The sequence below is a fragment of the Martes martes genome (assembly GCF_963455335.1).
Source record: "Martes martes genome assembly, chromosome: 13".
Taxonomy (NCBI): Eukaryota; Metazoa; Chordata; class Mammalia; order Carnivora; family Mustelidae; genus Martes; species Martes martes.
The window spans coordinates 46,815,850-46,838,511 of NC_137901.1; the positions used below are offsets into that span (position 1 = coordinate 46,815,850).

At 41.2% G+C, this 22,662-nt stretch overlaps 1 protein-coding gene across 2 annotated transcripts in view; it reads right to left on the reverse strand.

Moving 5' to 3' along the window:
* Nucleotides 1-22,662, reverse strand: part of TTC39C (tetratricopeptide repeat domain 39C) — a 104,422-nt gene that overhangs the window by 51,909 nt on the left and 29,851 nt on the right. For both annotated transcript variants that reach the window (XM_080821900.1, XM_080821901.1), the window contains exons 2-4: nucleotides 8,162-8,210; nucleotides 5,723-5,851; nucleotides 3,379-3,493 (exon numbers count right to left, since the gene is read on the reverse strand). In XM_080821900.1, coding sequence (XP_080678026.1) covers nucleotides 3,379-3,493; nucleotides 5,723-5,851; nucleotides 8,162-8,210 — 293 coding nt within the window. The remainder of the gene's footprint in view (nucleotides 1-3,378; nucleotides 3,494-5,722; nucleotides 5,852-8,161; nucleotides 8,211-22,662) is intronic.

Here is a 22,662-nt window from a genome sequence, read left to right on the forward strand (position 1 = left end):
CAGGCTCTCTGCTCAGCAGGGAGCCTGCTTCCCCTCCCTCTCTGCCTGCCTCTCTGCCTACTTGTGATCTCTCTCAGTCAAATAAATAAAATCTTTTAAAATAAATAAAAATAAATAAAAGGAAGGAAAGGAAACAAAATAAGGTGGCAAGTGCCATAAAACAGGTTTTAAAAATAGCTTCTTTGTGTTATGAAAGTAATGAATATCTGCTCATTGGGGGGAAAAAAAACAGATAAGCAGCCCTAGATAACAGTCAATTAAAAAGTATTTATAAAGTAGTGTATAAAATGAAGAGAGATGATAGGATAATTCATTACAAAGAAGTTCAAATGGGAGAAAATACAAGAGTTCTTTTAAAGTATGAAGCATTTAGGGACGCCTGGGTGGCTCAGTTGGTTAAGCAGCTGCCTTCGGCTCAGGTCATGATCCCAGTGTCCTGGGATCGAGTCCCACATCGGGCTGCTTGCTCGGCAGGGAGCCTGCTTCTCCCTCTGCCTCTGCCTGCCACTCTGTCTACTTGTGCTCACTCTCGCTCCTCTCTCTCTCTGACAAAATAAATAAAAAAATTAAAAAAAAAAAAAAACTTAAAGTATGAAGCATTTAAAAATTCACAGATTCATCCCTACTTGGAGCTCAGAGGAGGGTGTGCACACACCCCGCCCCCACTCCAGCACCACCCACTCAAGGTGGGGGAGGGGCACTATAACAAACATCTCCAAGAAGGCAGCTTTTCCGCAAGAAAATTACCCATCAAAAAAGTTTTCTAAGAGGAGTGCCTGGGTGGCTCAGTGGGTTAAAGCCTCTGCCCTCAGCTCAGGTCATAATCTCAGGGTCCTGGGATCAAGCCAGGCCTCCGGCTCTCTGCTCAGGGGGGAGCCTGCTTCCCCCTTTCCTTCTGCTCCTTGGCTCATGCTCTCTCTCAAATGAATAAATAAAAGCTTTAAAAAAAAATGGATTCCAACAAAGTAAGTTTTTTATAGTTTAATAACCCAGTGGGCTTCTAAAAGGCTATTGAAAAACATTTTTGGTTGTTTGTTTGAAACAAATAAGGAGATATTCACAAAGCAAATTTCATTTCAATATCAATATTGAAATGAAATATCAGAATTTCATTTCAATATCAATATCTGTTCAATAAATTATATGGCTTTAGGAAAAACGAAAAGCACTGTTCAAAATCTGTGATAAAGGGGATTAAATAATTAATATCAACCTAAGAGGAGCATGGGAAAAGGCAAAGAAGGCAATTTATGAAAGAAATAGTTTATTAATAAAATATAAAAACACGTTGACCTCACTAATAACCAGAAAAGAAAAAAAAAGGCAAAGCAAAGAACACCTAAATGTCCAAAAGTAATTGGTTAAATAAATCATGGTACATTCATATGAAAAACTATTGTTACTATTTAGTAGTTTGAAACTGAATAACAGAGAAATATGTAAATATGTAAAATACAATCTAAGAGGGAAAAGTTGGATACAAAGCATTATAGATTCCATTTTATAAAAGAAGTATGGAGAAACACAGAACATTAAAGAGTGATTTCTCCAAGTGCTAAGACAAGACATGACTTGCTTTCTTTTTTACCCTTCTCTATTTTCCAAGTTTTCTATAACAATGTTCAGTAATTTTTAACCAGAATAATGATTTTAGAAATAAACAGCATGAATCGAAGGCTCTGTTTCATGAGGGCAAGGAGCATCACCTGTGCTGCTCACGTAGCACAGGGTTTATCAGCATATCATATGTATTCATTAATTATTTGTCAAATAGACCCATGAATGAGCCAATAAAGAATATATTAACTTTTGGAAATTTTATACACTTCCAGACTAACAAAAGAGTTGTAAGATTAACACAAAGAATTCCCAGATGCCCTTTACCCCGATTCCCCAAACATTATACTACACTGGATTTATCCTTCTCTCTAGACAGGTATTTTCTCCTAACGGCTAAAATTAGCTCCTCTAAAAAGTCCTTCTTGAGTATCAGAAAAAAGGAAGTACAAGATCACAGAAAATGCCAGAGCTCCTATCTTGACCTGAGAAGTCTAACAGCTCTGCTGCTTTTAATATAGCCATGAACGGAGGGCTTCAAGTGTGGGATTTTGTACTGATGTATCCCAGAAATTTCACACAAGCTCTGAGCCCTCAACCATGTTAAGTATCAGGCAAGTCCCAAGAGGAGGATTAGAGAGAAAAACACAGAACAGCAGAACCAAAGCAAAAGGCCAACACATTTTAAAAGAAGGATAAATTCTAGCTAGTCCAAATCTTGGAGGTCAAAATAAAAGTTAAGTTCCATTTCTGACTTGAACCAAACAGAAACAAAGCATCCTCAAGAATGAGCCAGAGGGAGGAGACAGGAGAAGGGAGAGGAAAAATTGGTGACTGGCAGTCGAGAAAGAATAGTGTACGTTACAACTCAGCTGCAACAGACCCTGCTTCATTCAAGGTTTGGAAGGAAATGCTTTTGTGGTTATGAGTTTTAGCTTATTTCCTTTCGGAATTTTCATTTTTTTCCGAGTAAATCCTATCTGCCAAAGCAGCAAATTTCTCCTGGCAGGATCAGACTGATACTCACATAAGCTGAAGACTTGGTGTCTGTGTTAGAGTCTTCCAGAAGCTGTCAAAGACTCAATTTGAGTTTATAGCTCTCAAGATATCAAAGCTACAGAATCCTGGAAAACAATGGCCTTGGGACAAACTAAGACATTTGTTCATAGCCCTTACTCAAGGTTGTTCAAATGTAGGTCATTCAAATATTTTAGGAAATATTTGGTACCCACTCAGGCCCTCAATTAACAACTTCCTGAAAATTTTAACTTAAACCAGTTATATTTCACTTTAAAGATTATTCACAACTTGATTCTCACAAAGGAAAAGCATGATCTATCTATCTGGCACCAGTAATTTCTCTATGACAGAATTATCTTGAGGTAAGAGGATGAAACACTGACTTCAAGTTTAAAACCACGCCCCTAAACACACATTAGGCACTGGTGGTTTCAATTTCCTAAGTAAAACTCAGTATCATGCCCCAAAGATGTGCCACATATTTTCAAAGGCTAAAATACAAGGCACTGTAAAAACGGGGCAGGCGGGGGGAGGATTACTTCTTGCATCCACTGAATATTGAAAGCCATTAAAAATAATGCTTTGGGGATGCCTAGGTGGCTCAGTCATAACGCATCTGCCTTCAGCTCAGGTCACGATCCCAGGTGCTGGGATAGAGCTCCGCATCGGGCTCCCTGTTCAGCGGGAGACCTGTTTCTCCCTCTCCCACTCACCCTGCTGGCGTTCCCTCTCTTGCTGTATCTGTCAAACAAAATCTTTAAAAAAGAATAATTAAAAAAAAATAATAATGCTTTGACATACCTGACAATTCTTGTTTCACAAACGAGAGCACAGCCAGATAGACCTGACAGTCAGCTATGATTATTTGCCTCTGAAGCCGGTCAACCATAGAGGGGGCAGATTTTCGGACATCAACCTGTTGGGTGGAAAGAAAGTACATGCTGACAAATCACACACAAGAACAGGACTCTATCCAAACCCCCATTACTTTACTGTGCAAAATAATTTCACATAGAACTGTGAAGCAGGACACGGAAAGCCAAGACCAGATTTATACCATATTCCCACGAGATCTGGCTCTGTTGGCTCTGTTTCGTTAACCATACAATGAAGAACATTGTAACAAAAACAAAAAACATTGTAACTCAAAGACAAATATTCTAAGTGAGAACAGTGAAGTTGGTGGACACCAGGAGAGTCAACACAAAAGTTCAGAGGTTTACCTTCTTTGAAACAAGTTCTTACTTATCCAAAACAAAAACCACTAAATGTAGAAAACATATTCCCCAAAACAGATAACCCGAAAAGCCGCTCTGCAGTCATCTACCTTCATTCATGTAGGACGAACAGGGAGGGTCATAACTTCAGTGCACACAACTGAAATGTGAGGGTCGAAAACTGATTACATTTTAGTTAAGGAGGAAATAGGTTTGAATGAACCACAAACTGAACTCAGAATTCAGGCTATACTTCTAAGATGACTACCTCTATGAAAGAAGCAAAACATAAAACAAAAAAAACCCAGACTTTTTATAAAATGTTGGTCCTTATTGTAAAGAATGTTTGTAAGTGAAAAAAACTTATCCCCAAATAGAATACTATATTCTTAATGCAAAGTGAACCTGAATAAGATATACCAAATACTTTTCATCGGCTTTCACAGTAATATAAGAAATGCTAGGATCTTTACAAATATGACAATAGCATATATAGCAGACACAAAAGAATGAACTGTTTTCCTTTTTTCTACATTAGCATAATCTATTCTGGTCACTATTGTTGCAAATGTAGTCCCAGAACTCATTACTTTGCTTAGGCAAATGTCAGTCTATTGACGCTCCCGGTTCTTTGTAATAACATCTACTGTGTGGGGTTGTTGGAAGGGCTAATGAGGTATTGTATGTGAAAATGCTTTTTTCAATGGCAAAGACCCATTATCAATGTTAATCCCTAACATATGTGGTTAGGCATGGAATTAGATACAGAAGACAGACATATAAATAACTTGGAGTCTAATGAGGGAACGCTGACCTCATTACCATGTAATGTAGTAAGTGCTCTGAAGGGTCGAGTACAGAGTACTATAGGGACAAGCAGGAAACCTACTCAACATGGCTCTGGGGCTCGGGCAAGAGCCCTTAGAGAAAATGATCTAGGAAGAACTCAAGAAGGAGTAGGAACCAGGTCCAGAGGGAGGAGAATATTCTAGGCAGAGGGAAAGGAAGTGCCAAGTCAGCCACAGTAAGGAGTCTGGCAAGGAGCGATGGAATGGTAATGGTGGGGGTAAGGACACTGAAAACGAAGCCAGCAACCAACTATTTACATTTTAGAGACTGTATTATGGAGAATGAATTTGAGGCCCGTGAGGCTTGTTGCCGGCAAATGGGGATGGTGGCTGACCTAAGGACATGGCAGGGGTGGAGAGAGAAGTGGATGAACTCCGGAGGCACTTCAGAAAGAGAACGACAGGACTCGGTCACTGATCAGATGCGGGGTTTGCAGAAGGAGCCAGCAAGGAAAGCTCTGGCCCTTCTGCGGCATCAGGAGACGGTACTCTTGCCCATCAGAGGCTTCCTCATGGTGGACCCCATCCCCAAGAGCAGAGGTGAAGCAACCTGGACATGAACGAAGATGGGCAGCTTTTGACTACTATAACCCAAAGACAGGTTTGTCAGGTAACACAGGGGAGACCCTTGGTCCCTCCAGAAACACCAGGGGGTAAGGAGGATGCCTCCCCAAAGACTAGACTGCTGCACTGAAAGGTGAAAGCAAAATCAGAAAAAGTGAATTACAATGTTGTTGTTAGGGGAAAAATTAGGTAAATAGCTGAATTCTTCAATAATGCCAAAATGCAACATATCTGAATTATACATTCACACGAAAGCCTCATTACAAATGCTCTTAGCCTGTGGCCCAATATGGAAGAAGATAATCTTAAAATAGCAAAAGAATTAATGCACTGAATGGCTTTAAAGACAGGGCAGGTGGGGGTGGGTCCTATTGTTGAAAAATAAATATTTTACATAATCAAAAGCTGTAAGAAGCATGTAGTGCTTTCAGTCATATCCGAAATTTTGGAAACCAAGTAAAGGAGCAATGCCCTACGTCAGCGGCACCCTGTTCACAGCCTAAAGACAGAACTTACATTCTTCTTAATTTTATTCTTGATGGTTTCAATTACTCCAGCCTCTTCGCTTTCACACAGCTTCTCTGTTGTCTTTAAGTCATCACATGCCAACTGCATTTTTTCCTCCTCAAATGTCATCATGGCATTCTTCCAAGAAAGAAATAAGGAAAGAATGAATGAATGAGTAAGTCTCTGGAAATTGAGGCGATTTAATACAACAAAATCCCAAACGAGGATCGCCCCCCAAAATTCAAATTTTATTTGTTGCAAATAAAAGAATTAGAATGTTACAGCCTACCTTAATCATTTCCAAGAACTATAATCTCAATATGAAATAATATACCTCTAACACACCTACATGAAAAAATATAGGGTAGTAAACATTCTCACAGTTACCGTTCTAGGATCTTTTTCGTTGTTACTGAACACAGTAACCAAAGCCCTGTGTAATTTGATTGGTTCACTTCGTTCAGTTTTTATAGATGTGTCTCACTGAAAAGTTCATTCTCCCCACACGTAGACCCCAGGCCCCATCAAGTAATGCTAACGAAATGTCAGCTACCAGGTTTGCCTTAAAAAGCGTCAGTCTTTTCAGGGACAGCAATTCAAACGGGTTCCTTTACTTGGAACTCGTATTACACTGTCCATAGTGAAAAATTCCACTGGCAGCCTGGTGGGTTTTTCCAGGCCACATCTGACTGGGTAGGGGCAATCCCTTCTCTGCTGAAAACCTGCTACTTTCAACAGTGACACAGAGGTTTCTGAGGTTATGAATGGGCTGTAGAGGCAGAGACAGGACACTTGGTTCTTGGAAGGACCTACTGAGCTCATCGCAGCTAGCACTCTACCATGCCCTATCCATTCAGCGAGCCCTCTCCCCCCTTGGCGTTCTAGGCCTCCTTGGTAGGACTCCAGTATACTCTCCCCTTAGAGCCAAACCAGACCACAGCCACCTTTGCCCAAGCCCCCTGCCACACCTTCTTTCCAAGCAGACCCCAGCCCTGCTACAACCCCCTCCCCACGATCCTCCTCCCAGTCAAGCCTTTGGCTGCATCTCCCTCCCTGCCTTTGTAGTGAAGTGGGTCCTCATGCTGTGATTCCCAGGGTACCACTGTCCTTAAAGTCAGATGCTATGTTTTCTTGTAAACGTCAAGTCTTAAAAATTTGTGTTGTATTCCCTGGCAAGAGGAGGAAATAAATAGCCTGAATGAAAACCCATGTCACCAGAAGCTGACCTGGTGCCTGCAGTGGGGCACCGAGAACGGGCATAGGACACACCAGTCTGCAGAGATCTTCCTAGATCTGAAATTATTTTAATGCTTTCTCTATTTTACTTCACTCGGTCTCTACGCATACTGATTATAAATATGTACATACACACACACACACACACACACACACACACACATTTGCTATTATACCATTCTATGATAGTTTCTTTTTAAATTATGTATTTGAAAGTGGTTTGTGTTATATTATACATATTTCTGGGAAAAAAGCACCCAACTTTCTACATTGCCAAATTTTCTTCAAACACCTAACTGCAACCTATTCCTTCAATTCCTAAATACTAATATTTAAAAATGTAATAGTAACTGGGGCGCCTGGGTGGCTCAGTGGGTTGAGGCCTCTGCCTTTGGCTCGGGTCGTGGTCTCGGGGTCCTGGAGTCAAGCCCCGCGTCGGGCTCTCTGCTCGGCGGGGAGCCTGCTTCCCCCTCTCTCTCTGCCTGCCTCTCTGCCTGCCTCTCTGCCTGCTTGTGATCTCTGTCTGTCAAATAAATAAATAAAATCTTTAAAGGAAAATGTAATAGTAACTAAAAAATTTCAACTCTGCTAATTTAACTTGCTTCCCAGTCCACATTTATTCAATGTAATTTTAAAGCAAACCTTTAGTATCCAAAGTCTTGACCTTTTTTGTTTTTAATCCCTAATGCAATTTTTTGGAAGAGTCTTTGCAATTCTATTTTTATTTAAAAAAATTATTGGGAAAAACAGAATACTGGAAGGTATAAGCATTTAATATTTTAAAGGGAAAGAGAGTATCTCATAGATGTTTGGCTAATAGGCAAAACTTTATTACATTTTTAAATGCTAATAGGCAAAACTTTATTACATTTTTAAATGCTAAAATATCTGTATCCATAGGGGCATCTGGGTGGCTCAGTCGGTTAAGCATCTGACTCTTGATTTCGACACAGGTCATGATCTCAGGGTCGTGAAACTGAGCCCCATATCGGGCTCTGCATTCAGTGGGGTCTGCCTGAGATTCTCTCTCCCTCTCCCTCTGCCCTGAACCCTCTACCCTGTGCATATGCTTGCTCTCTAAAATAAATAAATAAATAAATCTTTAAAAAATTAAGAAAATAAAAGATCTGTTATCTATACAGCTAGTAGCTTTAAGACATACTTTATATACTTGTTTCCTTCATGCCAATAGCTCTTCCCATACCAACTTACCAAAAAACTGACGAAGCTGGCTCCAAAACTCATTAATGGGCTATGATTTCTGTTAAGAAAACAAAATAAAATTATTTTTAATGTATACTTTTATAAATATTTGATATATCAGGATTACTATATATTCCTAATAACTGGACTGATAAGCAAAGTCTTAAAGCTGATTCAATTATCCTAAGAAAGGGGCTCCTGGGTGGCTCAGTCAGTTAAGTGCCTGACTACTGATTTCGATTCAGGTCATGATCTCAGGGTTGTGAGATCAACCCTCATGCCAGGCTCCACGCTGGGAGTGGAACCCACTTGAGATTCTCTCCCTCTCCCTCTGCCCCTACCCTCTTCTCACCCCACTTGTCTCCAAAAAAAAAATTATCCTAAGAAAAAAGTTGGTGGCAAGGAGGTTCACAGGTCTGTCTGCTAAAATAGAACCTGCCTGATTCTTCAAAGCAAGTTACACAAGAAAATCAAATTATAACAGAGACTGCTTTAGTAAGCCAACCTGACATCTGCAAACATGTGGCCAACGAAGATGATCGATATTCATTTTTAAAAATGCAAAACTGTTTGAAATTCAAAACTGTTTGAAAACTTTACATATACATAAAATATCATTTTTAAAATAGATCAAAGGGGGGCGCCTGGGTGGCTCAGTGGGTTGGGGCCTCTGCCTTCGGCTCAGGTTATGGTCTCAGGGTCCTGGGATCCAGCCCCACATCAGGCCTTCTGCTCAGCAGGGAGTCTGCTTCCTTTCCTCTCTCTCTCTCTGCCTGCCTCTCTGCCTACTTGTGATCTCTGTCAAATGAATAAAATCTTAAAAAAAAAAAAAAAAATCCTGTCTTTAAAAAATAAAATAAAATAGATCAAAGGTTTTTTCGCTTTTGTTTTTTAAACCATGGAGCCAACCCTGAAAGTTCACTCATTCCATCAGAACTTTAAAAATGCCTCCCTAGGGTAACACTCTTGGGTCCTCTCCCTCCTCAGGAGCTTTGTATTATCACTGTTACCGCTCAATAAACCTTGCTTTGCTGCCCACCAAAAAAAGAAAAAAAAAAAAAAAGAAGAAGAAGAAGAAGAAAGCCTCCTTCGAGTCAGACACTCCACCACTGTAACAGTCGTCATACAATTACATATGTAAGCCAAAGAGAAACCAAATCAAACTCATCCTAATTCAATGAATAAAGGAGTATAAACTTTCCACTTCAAATACACAACCAGTGCAAAATCCAAATGTCTGTACATTTCACTAGAAGAGAAAACATGTGGTAATTGCCTTCTTAAAGTAAAATAACTTTACTGATTTTTTAATTATGTGAGACAACATAGGGTCATTCTAAAAAAAAGGAGAGAACAATGCATTTAGTCAATCTCCTATAGGAAATTTAGTTTGTGTCCAAAGAGAATGTGTGTTTGGGGGTGGGGGGTGGGGAGCATGAACACCGGCAGGCGTGTATGTACGTACACGCATATAGCCAATGCGTGTATCCGATGAACATCTTGTACCTATGTATTTTCAGGCAAGTCCAATATATTCTTGGGATATATTGCCAGAGATAGCTTTACTGAGTCAAACAGTATGTATACCCATTTTCCTCTTTTGCGGGGAGTGAGTGGAAGAAGCAAGGAGAGGGAGGAAGGTAGGAGAAAGAGGAAGGGCAGCAAGGAAGCCGATTTATTTGGAATATCGAGGTTCTGCTACATTCCCCCCCCCCATCTATTTAGTACTAACTCAAATTCTACAATGAACAACCATTTGTTTACCCCACCTAAGAGGACCCTAAACCAACAAGAAAAACTGTAGGAAGGTCAACTCATTCATGAAGAATCCCCCGCCAGGCTTCACATCCCTAAACCCAGCTCGAGCAGCACATCGGGAGCCCAGTGCCACGCCTGCCACCCCTCCACCACGGGGCAGAGCAGATGGCAATTCTCCCAGCCCGTGGCTCTGCGTGGACATACCATTACAGGCTCCCAACCTAATTTGGTTCGCTTATGAGTGTCCCCTCTAGAACATTATTTTCTGCCTCTTAGCCCTTATCATGTCTTACACACGACAGGCTTCCAACAAATGCAAACGAGTGAAGGAATGGAAGGCAGAGACCCCTGCCTTTCAGGAACAAACGTGTCTCAACCATGGGCTCCAGGGCCTCCCCTTTCCTTGCCGACATGTTAGCCACCTTGACGCCCGAAAGATGAAAGAAGCTGAAACTAGGGCCTGGTGTTGCTACATGGGCTCCTTGCTCTGGACTAAAATTAGGTTTCTGAGAGCCAAGGCTATTAATTATTCATGGTCCCCTAGCCTGGCCCTCGGTACTTCACATACCATCGCAGGGGAAGAGCCAGCCCCACGGGAATGCTCTTCCCTCCCTGATGCAAAGTTTCCACAAACCCCACAGCATCTGGGACATGAGACCGTGTACCCAGCGCAATAAGCAGACCACTAAACACGCACCCTCCCTCTCACAGGCTGCACAAGACCTGTCGTTTTAGGATTTTAACAAGGTTCACTTGACTTTTTAAGCTCCATTAATTTACCTCATCTTGGTCATTTTGGCCAAGATAAAACTCACTCACTCGGGGGATTTGGAAATGTTCCCTAAGAGTACAAGTCTCATTACTTTAAAACTAGAGCTCAGGAAGCAGAAGGAAGAGGCTTCTAGCTCATCACAATATGCTCACACTGGGAACCAATTAACAACGACCCAAACTCGAAGGGAGTGAGGATATTATGTAAAGACTGAGTATAAAGGTAAGCATTAGAACCAAAACACAAACCTTCCTAAATACCAGGAAATCTACGAGAACAGAGGTGAGGACAAGCGAAATAGACCAGCTGGTAAAAAAAAAAACCCTTATTTAAAAGAAGGGAGGATATAAGTATAAAAATATATACATATTTGCTAATATTGAAAAACAATGGTGGAATAACCTATAATTTTAAAAAAATGGATACCTACAAGGTGAGAGAAGGAACAGGGAAGAAGAAACAAGGATAGAAACAAAGCTTCTCTGTAGATTAAACATTGGAACCATGTAAATATTGCACATCATAACACATTTTAATAACACAACCCCTAAAAAGTAAAATTAACGCAAATCCAGTTGGTAAAATAACCACACAGAATTATTCCAAGTGATGTTAGAACACAATAGTCTAACAGTGCATTTTTATTATGAAATACCCTTAAAAACAGACCTCAGAAGATGGCAAAAAAAAAAAATTGTTTTCACTAATCATATCCTCACCAGTCAACTTGGTATTGTCCTTCTAAGGCTGCTGGGGCTATAGTTTGTGATAAAGTAACATGTAGGTATGTTGGTGTTTGTTGGGACTCGGGGCTTTGTGCACAGGAAAAAGAACGAAGTTAATTAAAAATCTTATAGCCTAGAATAGGAACTCATCTTTAAAAAATACTTATTTTCTGTCTACTGAAGAAGCCTAGAAATAACACCGCCAGTAGCACTGAGAATGCCTAGTACCTTCTCTAAATACATTCAGAAAAAGAGCCCGTGGCTCCTTGAAGAAATGACTGATTCCAGGGCAGGGATAAGAAATGTTCAGGAAGAGCCTGGAATAGCTTATAATAGCAGAAAGCAAGGAAACTTAAAAGCTATGTTAGCGTCTTGAAGAGGTTCCCACTATGCAAACATGGGACAATTTAATTCCTAATGAAGGTAAAAACAGCAATGGATTGAAACATCAAATATGAATAAACTCTAAGTCCATAACGGTACTTTTAATTAAAAACAAAACAACAACAACAACAAAACCCCTCTGGTTGTTTATGGAAAATCCTAAGGAACAAACTCATTATTTTGGAAACGGATTTAAAGGAAGAGAACAGGGGCGCCTGGGTGGCTCAGTGGGTTAAGCCTCTGCCTTCAGCTCAGGTCATGATCTCAGGATCCTGGGATCGAGCCCCATGTCAGGCTCTTTGCTCAGCCAGGAGCCTGCTTCTCCCTCTCTCTCTGCCTGCTGCTCTGCCTACTTGTGATCTCTCTGTCAAATAAATAAATAAAATATATTTTTTTTTTTAATAAAAGAAGAGAACAAACAAGCATTTACCCTGTTTTTTCTCTAGGGACCCAGACTAATGAATTAGCTGGGTGGAAGGGCAGTCTTTTTACAAAAATATTCCTGGATAATAAATGAAAAGCAAAAGATAGAATCAGTGTTTCATTTTGCAGCTCCTAATGAAGTAATGGACCTGAGCAATGACCACAGAGACTAGGGAACATATTAAACAGCATCACGCTGATATGATCAGCAATAGCCAAGCTGTGGAAAACTCTACAGGACAAAAATCCTAGTTTCCTCAATGAAAATTAAAAAGTACATGAGGAGAGGGAAGAAACGGAAAGGGACTCTCCAAAATAAAAGGTATAGAATACCACAATTAAAGACACAGAGACACATCAAATACACACACACACACACACACACACACACACCAATTCGAATAGGAAACGAAAATCAAAATAGCACCAAGCCACTAAGAATCTAAGGATAAATCTAACAGAGATGTGCAGTACTGCCACACTGAAGACTCAAAACATTACTAAAAATAATAATAATAATAATAATAATAAAGACCTAAACCAGGGTTTCTTTCTTTTTTTTTTTTTCTTTTTTGGTAAATCTTTTTTTTTTTTTTTTTTTTAGATTTAATTTATTTATTTGACAGAGAGAGGTCACAAGTAGGCAGAGAGGCAGCAGAGCGGGTGGGAGGGGGGGAAGCAGGCTCCCTGCTGAGCAGAGAACCCAATGCGGGGCTCAATCCCAGGGCCCTGGGATCATGACCTGAGCCGAAGATAGAGGCTTAACCCACTGAGCCACCCAGGCGCCCTAAACTAGGGTTTCTTAACATTTTGGGTCAGGTAATTTTTTCTTGTGGGGTCTGTCCTAGGAGTTGTAGGATGTTGGGTGGCATCCCTATTCTTGGTCTACAAGATGCCAGTAACACACAGCCACTCTTCCACCATAGATGCGACAACAAGAATGTCTCCAGACTTTGCCAAACGTCCTCTGGGAGCAAACTGACCCTGCCTGAGAACCACTAATCTCAATACAGAGATACACAGTTCATATGGGTTGGAATTCAACATTGCTACAATGTTAATTTCTCTTAAACTGAACTATAACTTCAAAGCAAGCTAAAGCAAAATCCCTGGTGTGTGTTTGTGCTGTGTATGTGTGTGTTGTACCTGCTGTGTGTGTATGAAAAAGTTGAATCTAAAAATCTACATGGAAAAGAAAAATACTTGCAACGGCCAAACCAAATCTGAAGAACAATGATAAAGCTGGAGACCTTATATCAAAACTTAATTAAAATTAAGAATTTCGTTCACTCAGAGATTAAAAAAGACAAGTCACAGAGTAGGAAAAGACAGTTAAATATATTTATCCAACAAAAAGCTCATCCTCAGAATATGTAAAGAATTCCCACGAATCAGTAAAAAAAACCACACCACCACTAAAAACGGCAAAAGTCTTTACTAGGCCCTTCACAAAAGAGGATATCTTAAAGTCAATAAGCATATTAGAAAGCGCTGAAGAGCACTGGTTATCAAGGAAATACAAATTAAAATCACAGTGAGATTCTACCATGCTCTCATCAGACTGGCCATACTTGCAAGGACTGACACTACCAAGCGTTAATGAGAATGTGGAGCAACTGGAACTCTCATACACCGTTTAGCAGTATCTACTAAAGCTAAAACACATGCCTACCCCATGATCCAGTAACTTCACTGCTCGATATATGTATCATATACATATGTATATATACATATATATACACACACACATACATGTGTATATATGTGTATGTATATATGCATATACGTACACATACATACACTGAATTATTACTATGCCCGCAATTATTACTATGCCCGCAAAAGATATGTATGGCATGGTAATAGTACTATTCGCAGTAGCCTCAAAGTGGAACAAATAATTGCAGTATAGTCATTCAATGAAACAGAATAGTTCCCAGCTAACAAACTCTTGCTAAATATAATAACATGAATCAATTTCATAGATAATGTTGAGTGAAAAAAGCCAGACACAAGATTATAGGATTCCATTGATATGAAGTTCAAAACTACTGTTCTGACCTCTGTCATCAGAGGGCGGAATTACTCACTGAGGAGGAGCTCAAGGTAAGATGCCGGAATGCTGGAAACATTCTATAACTTTATCTGGGCTTAAGTAGTTATACTGCAGTGTTTACCCACATATACATTCTTCACTGTATGTAAGCTTTTCCTTATGAAAAAGAAAAAATTAAAGAGAAAAAAAAATCAGATAATCACTGAAGGCATTTGATTAGATCAATGAATTATTAATTTATTAAGTATGGCTACATTTTCAAAGCTATTTTTTAGAGATGTTTACAGAAGTATTTACAGATGAAATGATGACTGGGACTTGCCTCGAATACAAATTGAGGTAAGAGTATTAAAAGTGAGCAGAAGTACAGATAAAACATGACTGGCCATGACTTAATTCCTAAGACCAAAACATGGCAATTAATGATTTTTATGTACTTAAGAAGATATAGGATATTTTCAAAATAAAAAGTTAAAAAGCAAACACAAATCAAAAATCCTCTGCAAAAGAGGTCTTTTGGAATCTTTTTTTTTTTTTTTTTTTTTTTAAGATTTTATGTATTTGAGAAAGAGAAAGAGAGAAGATGAGCTGGGAGGACGGGCAGAGAGAGAGGGAGAAGCAGGCTCCCCACTGAGCAGGGAGCCCCCATATGGGACTTGATCCTAGCACCCTGGGATCATGACCTGAGCCTAAGGCAGATACTCAACCTACTAAGGCACCCGGGTACCCCTGGAATCCTTTTTGATGAGAAGTCTTATTATGGTCATTACCACTGTTTGCTTTTTGAAAATGAACCGCCAGTAGAAATAAAATGGCTCTAGATTTTTCTCTCTGTATATGGAGTCTCCCAAAGGCAGAAACTCTGTTGCAAATACCGAGGAGCAACTGATGATCTTTTCCTCAATTCATCAACACTGCCAAAGTTTAAAACACATTTTTCTAGGATATTAAAACACGGGATAATGAAAATTCCCCGAAATACAGCAGAAGATAATATATGCACTCGATTTTCAAAGGAGCATTTTTTCCATTTAATAAATGGGCATAATTATTATCAGTCAGGCCCTAACAGAATATGCTTTTTCAAATGCGATTTTAACCTAACCCAGTGGCAAGTGGCTGGAATTTCTTAAACTTCTGATATTTGTGAAAATGTTCTATATTTATATGATGTTGAGTTCTTAGAAGGATTCCCCGAAAGGACTTTTCTCCCTTTCAGATGTGCAGGGAGATTGGACTTTGTGCATTGAAAAGGTGATCCAGGGCCACCTGAAGCTAGTCAGCCATGGCAATCAACCTCACCTTTTGCAGCAGCCCCGAGATCCCAGATTGAGGATCAAAGAAATAATCATAAATTCACCCCATGCTGCTCTTTAAGGGGGCTATGCCTTTTCTGTGACCCAGGCTGCTCATGTGACCCATGATGTTTTAAAAATCACAGGTCCTTAGGGCGCCTGGCTGGCCCAGTTGATTAAGCCTCTGACTCTTGATTTCAGCTCAGGTCAGGAGATCAGGCCCCTTGCCAGGCTCCACGCTGGATGTGGAGCCTGCTTAAGATTCTCTCTCCCTCTGCCTCTGCCCTTCCTCCCTCTTCTCCCACCCCCCACCCCTTAAAAAAAAAAAATCACAGTTCCAGAGCACGATAGGAGCAATTAAGGTACTAAATGCTTGCAGAGATGTCACTCTCCTTGCCTTCAGAAACAAAACTTTTGCTAACAAGACAAGTGATATCCTGTGCTCTGTCTCATGTCTCTATGTGCTCTAAATGGGACAAAACTGTCAGTACTGCCAGTACTTCATTTTTCTCTGAAAGTAAACAGTGCCAACAGAAGAAAAAAGCTAAGTGCATGAAGCCACTCACTACAACTTATCCAGGACAGAGAAAACCTAAAAAACTGTCCAGTTTTTTAAGCTTCATGACACTGGATCTGGAAATGATTTCTTGGATAGGACACCAAAAGCACAGGCAGCAAAAGTAAAAAAAAAAAAAAAAAAAAAAGGTAAAAATAAAAACTGGACTGTATCGGGGTGCCTGGGTGGCTCAGTGGGTTAAAGCCTCTGCCTTCAGCTCAGGTCATGATCCCAGAGTCCTGGGATCGAGCCCTGCATTGGGTTCTCTGCTCAGCAGGGAGCCTGCTTCCTCCCCTCTCTCTCTGCCTGCCTCTCTGCCTACTTGTGATCTCTGTCAAATAAATAAATAAAATACTAAAAAAAAAACTGGACTGTATCAAAATAAAAACTGTCCATCAAAGACATGATCAACGGTGAAAAGGCAACTGCAACCCACAGAATGGGAGAAAATATTTGCAAATTATCTGGTAAGGGGTTAATATCCAGACTATATAAGTAACTCCTATGACTCAATAACAATCAAAGATAACCTAATTAAAAGACATTTCTCCAAAGAAGATATACAAACAGCCAAAAAGCACATGAAAAGATGCTCAATATCACCGATCACTGGAGAAATGCAAATCAGAACCACGATGAAATACCACCTTACGTCCATTTGGATGGCTGTGATGAGAGGACGGAAAGAAAATGAAAGTGTTAATGAGGATGTGGACAAATGGGAACCCTTGGACACTGCAGGAGGGGATGTAAAATTGTGCAGCCTTGTGGAAAACAGCATGGCAGTTCCTTAAAACATCCGACATGACATTTTCCTGTGGCCCAGCAATTCCACCCCTGGGTATATGCCCCAAAGCACTGAAATCAGGAACTCCAACAGATGACTGTATGCCCATGTTCTAGCACCATTATTCAGAAGAGCCACTAAGGCAGATGAATGGATAAACAAAATGCACACAAAATGAGGTATACATGTATAATGGAATATTATTCAGCCTTAAAAAGCAAGGAAACTCTGACCCATGCTGCAACGTAGATGAGTCATGAGGATGTTACGCTACGTGAAACAGGGCAGTCTGAAGAAAGTACTGCATGAGTCCACGTACACGAGGTACCCTTAGGAGTCCAATTCAGGGAGACAGGAAGTAGAATGGTGGTTGCCAGTGGCTGGTGGCAGGGAGGAATGAGGAGCTGTTTAGTGGGCACAGAGTTTCAGTTTTGCAAGATGAGTTCTGGCAATGGTTCGAACCACAATGTCAATGTATTTAACTAAATGGCATCCTTAAAAGTGGTTCAAATGGAAAATACCATGTTATGTATATTTTATCACAATCAAAAAATTTCCGAAAATGGACAGAAAGCCTGCAAGAGAGTAACCTAGAATAACCTAGAAAAATGCCTGTGACAGAATGTAATATAAAAACAAAAGTTCTGTGTTCACTATGTTCCAACACGTACAGACAATTAAAAGAAAATGAAAATACGTGTTGTGGGGGAGGGCAGTAAGATTAATGGTGATTTGAGTCAATGTTAAGTGTATGAATGTGGGATGATAAACAGTCACGACAAAAGCTGCACTAATCATCTGTTGCAATAACGTCATCATAGACACACTCCCTACATTTAGACACCTTTTAGAGAGGAAAAAAAATGCATCATTTAAGTCAATTTACTTGTTCTAAATACTCCGTGATTCAGTTGTTGCTTTGATAAAATTTCTCAACAGAACAGAGCATCCAGCCAACCAAACAGAATAATGGGGCGATTCAAGAGCAAAACAGACAAAGCTTGCGTGGGAGTGAGCTATTCACTCAACGGCAAGCCCATGCCCAGCTGTGGCCCAGGGTACTGTGAGCGTGGGGCAAGGAGACAAATGCTCACAAATGGGGAGAGAACTTTACAGGAGGTGACGCCCCAAAACGGTCTGATGGTTTTCCAAAAATGAATGCAAATGATTTGGAGATTGCTTTTCATAGTATCTATGTAAGTAATGTAAATAAGATTTTTAAATGCATCCCCTTCAAAATATTAGAGGGGAAAAAAAAAAAAGGAAGGAAGCCAGCCAGCCAATAAGCCAAATAGAGTCACAGAGTTCTTGCTTTTTGAACTAATTATTTTACTGAAAATTTTTCTCCATTTTTAACAGGGAAATCTTCCCTCTATCATGCTGACTTCTCCCACCCTGCCAAGAAAAAAAATAAGAAACTCCTTATTATGAAGCCTTCTAGCAAAAGGAGAGTTAAAAACTAAAATATGGGGCACCTGGGTGGCTCAGTGGGTTGATCTGCTGCCTTCAGCTCGGGTCATGATCCCAGGGTCCTGGGATCGAGCCCCACATTGGGCTTTCTGCTCAGCAGGGAGCCTGCTTTCCTTCCTCTCTGCCTGCCTCTCTGCCTACTTGTGATCTCTGTCTGTCAAATAAATAAATAAAATCTTTAAAAAAAAAAAACTAAAACTAAAATATGCTGAAGTCAGTACAAAATAGATAAAGCCTGGGGCTGTCTAAATCTCACAGGACACTGGCCACCCAAATGTAGACCTCGTAACTTGTCCTCGAGGATCCTGGCTTATTCCCTCAATTTCACTGTCCTGTATTTCGAGTCCTCTCTTGAGTACACGGTGTTAACTATCAATAGAGAAGATTTAATGGACTCTTCTGCAATGAACTATGTCTCCCAAATAGACTGAACTTACTTTTTGACACCACTCAGCAATGGGAAGCCGCTACAGGTGAGCTGGTTGAAGGGCTCGATCTGGATCTGAAGACGGCAGCAACGATAGAGAAAGGAATGCCTGGCCTGCCCGGGCCAAAGAGCAGGATGGTGTTTATCACTCGCCAGCTAAAGAGACAAGACTCATCTAGGCTTCTACTATGCCAGTGACCAAGAACAGCAACGTTTCCAGCCCTTGTTCTTGTGGCATTTTCTCAACAAATGTGCTTGCATGACAGCGCCTGCGCCCTGTGCAGGAAGACCAAAGGTGCCTCCATAGAGATGAGGGAAAGGCTCTAGCCCAGGGGTCTAGCAAGAAAAGTGCCCTCTTCCCTCAGATGGCAGCTGTGGAAAATAAAGGTGACAAAGTTCATTTGAAAGGTTTTTCTTGACGTGATTTATTACAGTTGTTAAGAACATTTTTCAAAACGGAAAAATCTAGTTGATTCTGAAAGTATCTTCGTTATAAAGTCCTACAAAGGCTTCCTTCATGTAGGACACATAGAATCCCTAGAGGTCTCCCGTACAAATGGAGAGCATTGGTACAAAGTTCCCTTTTGAAGCCTGTTACAAATCAGATTATAATATAAATTAATTAACTCTCAGGTACCAGCCTGTTAAGCATCCAACTCTGGATTTTGGCTCAGGTCATGATCTCAGGGTTGTGAGACTGAGCCCCGTGTCGGGCACCATGCTGGGCATGCAGCCTGCCTGGGATTCCCTCTCTCCCTCTGCCCTTCCCCTTCACCCCCACCCCTGCTCCCCAGGTTCATGCTTGCTCTCTTAAAAAAATAAAAAAGGAATAGCAGTGGATCTATCCCATTCCTGGTTCATTCTCCAGGTCCAAGCACCCCAATGCTCCACATGTCCTAAGTCTCCAGGATAAATTTCCAATTTTAAAGCACCTTCCTGGAGTGTGTAGCCAACTCTGAGCCTGTTCAGTGAAGGGTTAAACTGTCAATCCTATCCAAGTCAAACAATCTGAGAGTGATTAACAAATCAGGCCCAACCACAAACTATACAATTTACTACCAAAGTCAAATAATAGATGGCTTCCCACATCACTCCTTTCAATTTTCAACAATTCAGATTGAGAACCATAAATTTTATTTTCAAAAAACGAAAGTATGTTTTAAAAAAGCAGGATATTTACAGACGCCTGGGTGGCTCAGTCAGTTAAGTGTCTGCCTTCAGCTCAGGTCATGATCCCAGGATCCTGGGATTGAGTCCTGTATCGGGCTCCCTGCTCAGCAAGGAGACTGCTTCTCCCTCTTCCTTTGCCCCTCCCCCTGCTTGTGTTCTCTCTGACAAATAAAATCTTTTTAAAAAGCAGGATATTTGGGGCGCCTGGGTGGCTCAGTGGGTTAAAGCCTCTGCCTTCGGCTGAGGTCATGATCCCAGGGTCCTGGGATCGAGTCCCCCACCGGGCTCTCTGCTCAGCGGGGAGCCTGCTTCCTCCTCTCTCTCTGCCTAGTTGTGATCTCTGTCTGTCAAATAAATAAATAAAATATTCAAAAAAAAAAAAAAAGGCAGGATATTTAATTATAAAATCACATGGCCATTATCTTAACCAGATAATGTTCTGCAGTTTAAAAGAAAGTAAATGAGAAGTGATGTCTTCTCTACATTAGGCTGAAAGAACTCTTAACAAATCTACTTTTGTTCATCCACTCAGAATATACTCACTGTACACCAAGTATACAGTAGGCACTGTGCTATGCAGCAAAGAAACAAAGATGAATGAGACCATGCAAGCTCTTTACGGAAGCTAAAAAGTCCAGTCCGGCTGCTGGAAACATTCCAGTAATAATAAATGGTCCTGCAAAGTGGGCAGATGGTTGCTACTTTCACACAAAGTCATCCTGCGTCACCCCATTTTTTGTGGATGAACGAGGCTCCCTCTAACACCATATCTGAGGAAATCCATAAGCAGCTACTTGCCATTTTTGATTCCCTCTTTCCTCGTGCTTTTTAAAAGGACATATTAATAAACCTCCAATCACCCTCTATACTTTAAATCTCTACAGAGAAATATTTGGTATTTGCCCCACTACTTGTTTTCATAAATATAAACCCCGAGAGCGGACATACCCTCTCTGCCCTGTGTCCCTGTCCTGACTGCGCAGGACAGAACCTGGCATATGAACAGGCCCCCAACGCAGATCTGTTAGCAAACCAACCATCTCCCGCAGAATCCACGCTTCCCGGCATCTCCTCTAATGGACCTGCTTCCACAGGTGCCACAACATTACAGGATATAAGGCTGTCCTCAACCTGAGCCCAGAAAAACTGCTTTTGCTAACAAAAAATAAAGGTGCTCGCTTCCTTTATCAGAAAGGAGCAGTAGGGGAATTTCATGAAAAGGCTCTATTCTTACTTTTCAAGCACAGTTCAAAGCATGATCCTTGGGGAACTTTCTATCTGAAGGACAGCAAGTGTCTAGAAACCCTGATCATCAGTCACTTCGTTTATGACACGGTGTCTAGAACAGGTCCAGTCTTCTGTTCAGACTTGTGCTATGGGGGAACCACTCTTCTTGGGGCGACGGGAGCCTGAAGCGCACCACCAGCTGGCCGCTGGCCACTCCACTTATGATCAGGGACACCTCCGGGCCCCAGGATTGCCGGTCCCCAGGGAGGGGCCGCTCCTGTGTTTGCCGCAATGTCCACACTCATGGCCCCTGGAGCATCTTTCCGTTTGCTGTTGTTAGAGGAAGCAGCCTTGCCTCTTGTCAGAAAAAGACTTTGTAAGTGGCCAGTGGGTGCCATGGATTCAAGAAAGACTCTACTGTAAGCGGTGAAGCCGTCAGCTGTGGCCAGCATGGGGGAACCTGGGGGGTGGGGGGAGACGCCGCCGGGGGACTGGGGGGGGGGCGACGCCGCAGCAGGGAGACCCAAACAGGGGTCTTGGGCATTCCCTACACCTTGACCTCGTTAATTATCTATGAGCATATAATTAATAAGACACTCTACCCAGCACTGGAAAAAAGTAACCAGGCCCTGGATCCTTCCATCCTATGGACCACTGCTCTGATGGATGCCTTTCCGGACATACGTTCATGAAGGATACATCTCCTGCTTAGGTCAAGATGCCCTTCAAAGCCACTGGGGTGTTTTAAAAGATAAAGAGCTTCTGTAAGTGCACAGCAAAACCAGAATTGCACTTTCCAGGCTTGTCTCTGGTATCCCTGCAAAGGAAAAGCTAGCAGCAGATTCAGGGGTATGCCTCTGAACTTGGGGAGGAGGGGGATTTGGGGAGCCACCACAAAGTAGAAATGGTGAGCAGGGCAGAGGACACAGAGGTTTCAGTTGGGTTGGAGGTTGGGGAGTCCGAGGCCGGACTGCTGAGAGCCACCTCCCTCAGAGCCCCAAATGGTGGCCCAGCACCCAGCTGGCAAGGCCCATGAGATGAGAGGAGGAAAGCCTGCAAAAGGGGAAAAAAAAAAGCTAAATAAGAGCCAGAGACACCAGTCTGGCCCTGAGTCCCCATCTTTTAATTTCCAAATGCCTTCCTGAGTTAGAATTAATATGACAGACTATTTAGGAAACTGATACTTAGAAAATAAAAAGAAAGTTTGTCTTGCTACATGCAAAACAATAAAACCAGGCCACTTTGTTATACCGTACACAAAAATAAAGTCAAAATGGACTAAAGACCTAAATATAAGACCTGAAACCATTAAACTCCTAGAAGAAAATATAGGCAGTAATCTCTAGGCCTTTGCAATATTTTTCTGGCTCAGTCGCCTCAGGCAACGAAAACAAAAGCAAAAATAAACTGGGACTACACCAAAATAAGAAAAGAAAACCATCGGCAAACAAAAAGGCAAC